This window comes from Triticum dicoccoides, chromosome 1B, assembly GCF_002162155.2.
Source record: "Triticum dicoccoides isolate Atlit2015 ecotype Zavitan chromosome 1B, WEW_v2.0, whole genome shotgun sequence".
NCBI lineage: Eukaryota > Viridiplantae > Streptophyta > Magnoliopsida > Poales > Poaceae > Triticum > Triticum dicoccoides.
This window is the reverse complement of record NC_041381.1, coordinates 689,020,648-689,027,011: the sequence shown is the minus strand read 5'-3', so window position 1 is coordinate 689,027,011 and position 6,364 is coordinate 689,020,648. Positions and strand designations below refer to the sequence as shown.

Sequence of the window (6,364 nt, the reverse complement as noted above, 5' to 3'; positions counted from 1 at the left end):
CAAGGCCAAAGGCAGGCGACACAGGCCGAAGTTTGTTTTCAGTCGTCTGCACCAGACGAAGGCGGCCGATTAGGGTTGCCGTGACCCTTGGGAGGCCTTCAGCCGCTGGAAGGGCGGCGGTGACGACAGAGGTGCCGGCGGCGGCCATGTCTGCGACGACACCGTCTAGTACCTGGCTTAGTTTGGTTTAGGTTTAGTTTAAGTTTCATTGGGTTTAGCTGAATGTTGCTAAATTTCGTTCCTTTTGGTTGATGATATATGAAAATTTAATAAATATTGTCCGTGTAGTAAAGTTTGTGTAAGTGGTTGTAACCTATGCTCCAATATGGACCCCTAAACCAGACATTTATCTATCTATGGACCGGTCAGGACAAGTGTCCCGATACCAATGCGAAAGCCGGTCACATTTCAGAAAGAATTTAGCAAAAAAGAAATAAATTTGATGCAAATTTACACAAACTGGATGATTTTCATTCAAATTTAGACGATTTATACATAAAACTGGACGAAATAACTAAAACTAAACCGACAGTGAACTTGTACGCGAGACCTTATACCCCATCTGTCCGTGGACCAGTCCAAACGTCCATTTCTCCGTAAATCGAAAGCAAACCGGGAGGCTTTGCGCGCGTCTGGACCACTTCCATGTAAGCGTCCAACACCTAGGTCCCAAACAAAAACTTCCCGCTCCACCGCTCCAAAAGACTCGCCACTTCCCGCGTTCATGCCAGCCCAGAGCCGCATCGGCTGAAATTGATGCGCCCACCTCCGTGGTGGCTGCGGCCGCTACCCCGCGCATTTCCGTCACTCGAAGCCCGACGACGACAACGACAGTGACAAATGAAGTACCTCATTAGACAGCAAAATGAATCCGGACTGCTTAGTCTGGACAGATTCGGGCGATTTGAGGATCCACTCTCGGGCCGGTGGTTCATGCACCCGGTGCATGGGCTCAGATGGGCTAGCCTGCCGAGGTGGCACGCTCACCAGCTGCCTGCCAGATGGCCATCGGCTTTGGGAGGGAACAAGTGAGCCTGACCAAGGCTGAGGCACCGGACGCGTCGGAGCCGGCGTTCGCGGTCTCTAGTACCTTGAGCTGCCACGCGCACGGGCTGGCAACGTTTTTCTGCACTGCACGGATGGTGAAGCTGTTCGACATGGTGCTGGGCATGCACCGTGCCCACCACAATGTTGGAAATATTGACAAGAAGAATGTGTCCCCTGTTCTGTTTACCCATCTAAAAAAATTAGTGTTCTTGCTTACATTTTAATTTAGTTTTGCAAACATCACGGCTGACGGTAATGGTACAGTAAAAAATAGAACACCAAAGTAATCTGCCGAGAGTCACTTCATTGACTGGGGGGGGGGGGTGCGTTGGGCACGTGTTCCTTTTTTTTCTCTTTTAAATTGTTTCGATTGCTTACCACATATGTCACGTAATGGGTGTGTTTTTCCTTGAAGAAGAAGAGCAGATCTACACTGGAGAAGTATACACTTTGTTTCTGCACTTCTTTTGGACTGGCCCAGTCACGGATGGGGGATAGGCCAGCCCATGAACACAAACAAAACTGTGTGTGTGGGTAGGTAACTGGGCCCCCTCCAAAAAAAAGAGGTGGGTAATGGGTTTTGCAATCCGGTCCGTTAATACGGTCATCGAGATGGAAAACCAAAAACCATACAGGCATAAGGGGAGAATTTCAGGGGGTCCCCAAGGAGGGAATTTGGCATGACCACCCAAACGAAATCTGTTGAATTATTTAGAGCTATGGATTGAACTCAAAAGCCAATAAAGACACGTTTCATATCCCACAGGACAAAAATCCAACCTAAACCGAAATGAACAAACGGCCGATGATTAGACAGTCCCTAGAATATTTATGCTGCGGTTGCAACACTTGTGCAATTATCTAGTATGAGTATAAGAAAAGGACAACCTGAAGTTCATTGTCCAAGGCCATCAATCTGAAAGTCCAGTCCTTACCACCATAATGATGGAAATGTGTTCAAAAAAAATGATGGAAATGTGACAAGAAGGATGTGTCTTCTCTTCCGTTTACCCATCTCAGAAACTAGTATTCTCGCTTACATTTTATTTTCGACAAATCTCAGGTGACCATGGTACAGTAAACACAAAACCGGAGTACGTATAATCTGATGAGAGTCACTACACAGCCCCCCTTTACAAAGCCAACTGAAAGTCTGAAACAATGTTGTACAAGAATATACACAACTTTGTATGGACAGAAAAAATGCTTCGCCTGCATCGAGGAAGAATCGTCTTGGACTTGTACAAAAGAAAAAAAATGCACAACTTGCAGCACAATGCCATTCCGGAAGAATTACTACTGAGCTCAGCGGAATGACCACTGTATCTCCTCAAGTGTTCTTCCCTTAGTCTCTGGCACCCAGAGGATGACGAACACGAGCGTGAAGGCGCTCACGAGCATGTAAGACACAAATGTACCTGTTGAGATCATTGTAAAACAGAAGTAACTTGCGTCAGGCTATGGCCCCATAATAATTCTACTACTCTAGGGGAACAGAGAAAGCACAAGAGTGAGTGTGAACCTCCAGCACTCCAGCTGAGCAGCAAGTTTGCTGTCATCGTTATCCCAAAGGAAGTCAGCCAGTTGGCGAGCGTCGCGAAGCTTCCCGCGAGACTCTTGATGCTCACCGGGAGAATCTGCAAACATAACAAGTCCAAATGTATGGTCATGTGAATGCTCCGGTGACATGGCAAAACCATTTGATGACCTATGGTGCTTATACAATGTGTAGGTTCGCTATACCTCAGACATTATGACCCATGGAATGGCCCCCATACCGAAGGAGAAGGCGATAACATAAGCCTGAATGAAGTGTCAAGTTAGTAGTATTTCAGGCACAGCTTGCATATTTGCGATGTGATTTTTCAGACCAAACAATTTAACTGACGGATGAACGTACCACAATAGCAAGCAAGGAGACCATGCTCAATATGTAATACATGTGAGAGTCTTGTGAAACAGTGTCCTGGAGCAAATAAACCATAATAATGTAAGAAAAATATTCAGAAGAATGACAGAAGAGGCCCTGTAATTTATTGTGTTACCCTGTAGTACAGAAACCTGAACATACCTTGATAAAAAATATGACGGCAACCGCAAGAAGGCTTATAGTCATCCCAGCAGAAGATATCTGCAAGTTGAAGTGAGAGCTAGATTATAGTCACAGACAACTACAGTAACAAACTAGTTTCACAGGGAGGAGGAAGTTACAATGAGTAGGATACGCCGGCCAGCCCTGTCTAGTAACCAGGTTGTAACTAGAGTGGCAAGAACCTGATGAAAAATGCTGTCAGCAGCATAATGTAAAGTACAGTACTAAGAGACAAGAAAAAAATCTGTCGAGTTACACACCTGAATACCTCCAAGTCCAGATGTGGCCAAGTCACTGTTTGTAATACCTGAAGAGCTTTTCATGTTAAATCTAGCAGCTAAAGTTGGCTATAATATAACTCTGAAAAAACATTCTAACAAATTGTTCAACTTGCCTGCAGCTTTGAAGATGCTACTTGCATAGAACAGTATAGCGTTGATTCCGCTTAGCTGTTGTAGAACAAGCAGGCCAATTCCTAGCTGACAAGTTGTACCACAATCACGGTTATTACAGGATGTAATTCTGAATTTTGGTATGAAATAGACCGGCAAGTTAAGGAGGTTACAATCAGGGGCATGCGGAATTTCTTTTGGTTTAACTCTTGGAAACGGATCGCCGCCCTTTTGTTTGCTGATGTTACTGCTCTCTGCATAATGTTCGCAAATATTAACATTGGCGACTAAGCTAAAATTACTGCACATAGATTTTTGCAGTTAGTCAAGTCCAGAAGAAAAAAGGCAGGTGCCTGCCTTTATATCATTCACTTCTGAGGTGATGTCAGTCTCAAATCCCCTCAGAACTTGTAGAGAGGTTTCAAAGTCCTCCATCTTGTTCATCTTTGCCTAAAGATTGATGCACAAAAGTGGTTAATAACAAAAATCAGAATGATGCAGCACTTTGTATCAACATTTAGGTATACAAACCAGCCATCTTGGAGATTCAGGAATGAAGAATAGGCCTGGTATCAATATTGTGCATGGCAAGATTCCTACAAGAATTACATGCCCGAGATTTGAATCAGAAATAGTCAGAGATTTAGAAACGCCGGAGCCCACAAACACAAAGTACTGTACTAGCATAATCAGCACTGTTTACTGATACAGTAACTTTCTCAAAACTGAAGTGAAATATTTGCCTAGGGCATCTCAGGATTCTACTCATATTTGTCAACATGGCATTTACTGTTACTACTCCTGTGAACTGAAATGTCAGAGGTTTACTGAACACTGACATCGAGAACAACAAATTCAGTAATGCGTCAGCACAAAGTCATGTTACCTATCACTGCAAGCATCCTCCAAGGAACAAACATGCCGAGAATATAGGCCAACACGATACCAATCGTTACCGACAACTGTGGAATGAACAATTGCATAATTAGTCCAACAAAAAAACAAGCTTAAGTCTTGGTCTGACGAAAAAGACAAGTTGCTTGTGAGGATGGGCATACCTGGTTCACAGAGCCTAGGGCGCCTCTCATGTTCTGAGGAGAAATCTCTGCTATGTATACTGGCACCTGTTACGACAAAAATAACAGATGAGGACTATGTCTTGTAACTAGTCCAAGATTTATTTAACAACTAATAAACACCATATTGAGGATGGTCCATTTTGTCCCCATACTACTGACATCCTATTGATCCCTTTTCCTGAATAACTTAACTAGATAGACACATCAAAACATAGATCTTCAATGCAAAAATATTAAGCAGGCACAAAACAGAATGTTCTTATACGAACCGTGTAGGATATGACACCGACCCCGAATCCTTCAAGCAATCGTCCCATATACAGGAAAGAAGTGTCCTGTAAAACAAACGCCGACAAGCGCGACAGGTTCAGAAGCAGCAACAGCAAGCGGTGAAACAAATCCTCTGAAAAATGTACTACTGTCATACTTTTGCGAAGGAGATGGCAAGCCAGCCGATGATGTTAGGAATAGCAGCAATCATCAGTGACTGTAAAATGCATGAGCAAGCTTGTTAGGGGTAAAGAGAAGAGCATTAGTTCAGTTAGGTACTGAAACATTGCGAAGATACGCCCAAAATTCAGAAGTTTGACACCACTTTATTTGATTTGATTTCAATTAAGCGAAAGATTGCACTGCTATTGGTTGCAGGGGGCCATCAATCAGCAAATCATTGACGTTGACCCTTCTGAACTTTCAGGCCACATGCAGCAGCAAACTAATCCTTCTGGCAACGATATACTACTGACAGCTAACAGCGACCGCATAGAGGAATGACCAAGCAGGTCAAGGAAAGAAATAGAGAAAAATCTCACCCCTTTCCGGCCAATGTGCTCGGCCATCTGGCCGCTGGCGATGGCCCCGACCATGGCGCCGACGTTGGACAGCGAGCCGAACACGGAGAACTGCAGCGCGCGAGGGGGGCGTCAATTACCAAGACCCTGAGCCAGGCCGGCGAGGGGGCCAATGATGAATGAACGGAGAACGAAGGACGGACCTCGGAGATGGAGAGGTTGAGGTCGCGGATGATGGCGGCCTGGGTGGGGGAGGAGAAGCCGCCGGTGAAGCCGAACTGGATGGGGCCGAGCGCGACGATCATGGTGCAGAGGAAGGCGGAGACGTGGGACTCCCGCATGATGGCCATGGAGGAGGTCCCCGCCGTGAGGCTGGACTGGCGCGACCCCATCCGGTACCAGCTCCCCGTGTTCACCAGCAGCGGCTGCTTCCGCGCGTCATGGTCGCTCCCGCTCTCGTACCCTCCCCCGGCCCCGCCCCTGCCGCTGCTGCCGCCGTTCATGGCGCCTCGCCCTCCTCGCGCGCTCACCTCTGTCGGTCGGTCGCGACCTCGCCGGATGGATGAGAGAGAGAGAGGGACGGAGGAAGAAGAGGGGGAGAAGATCGGAGGAAGACGATGGTGCGACCCTGCGCTGCGCCTCCCGTTGAAATGGGGAAGAGGAGGAGGACGTGGGTTGTCTGTCCGCTCGTCCGGCTCGCCGGTCGTGCTCCTTTGCGGGCCCACTTGGCGGCCACTCGGGCGGGTCCTGGGGCCTGCTGAGCTGGACGATGGGTGGTGGGCCCAGCGTGTGCTTATCTTAAGACATCTCGCTGTCTCGTCTGTATATTTTTCTGAGCGACGACTACTCGTGGGTCGATATATAGAAAAGTAGTAATTGTCAATCAATCTCCATAATAGCTCAAAAAACATCCGAACATGACAAATCAAACGTTTTCCATGATAGTTTTACGAAAACACTAAC

The 6,364-nt window shown here is 46.6% G+C and overlaps 1 protein-coding gene across 1 annotated transcript; it reads right to left on the bottom strand.

Annotated features, from left to right (window-relative positions):
* Nucleotides 1-2,061: 2,061 nt before the first annotated feature.
* Nucleotides 2,062-6,056, bottom strand: LOC119349708 (sugar transporter ERD6-like 4). The gene is made up of 17 exons (XM_037617794.1): nucleotides 5,605-6,056; nucleotides 5,423-5,512; nucleotides 5,038-5,097; nucleotides 4,880-4,945; nucleotides 4,590-4,655; nucleotides 4,418-4,493; nucleotides 4,063-4,127; nucleotides 3,889-3,981; nucleotides 3,705-3,785; nucleotides 3,534-3,618; nucleotides 3,400-3,446; nucleotides 3,259-3,321; nucleotides 3,119-3,178; nucleotides 2,948-3,013; nucleotides 2,791-2,850; nucleotides 2,570-2,684; nucleotides 2,062-2,465 (listed from the first exon to the last, which is right to left on the bottom strand). The coding sequence occupies exons 1-17, from the start codon at nucleotides 5,902-5,904 to the stop codon at nucleotides 2,353-2,355; spliced, it is 1,506 nt and encodes a 501-aa protein (XP_037473691.1). The 5' UTR covers nucleotides 5,905-6,056; the 3' UTR covers nucleotides 2,062-2,352.
* Between the last annotated feature and the right edge of the window lie 308 nt (nucleotides 6,057-6,364).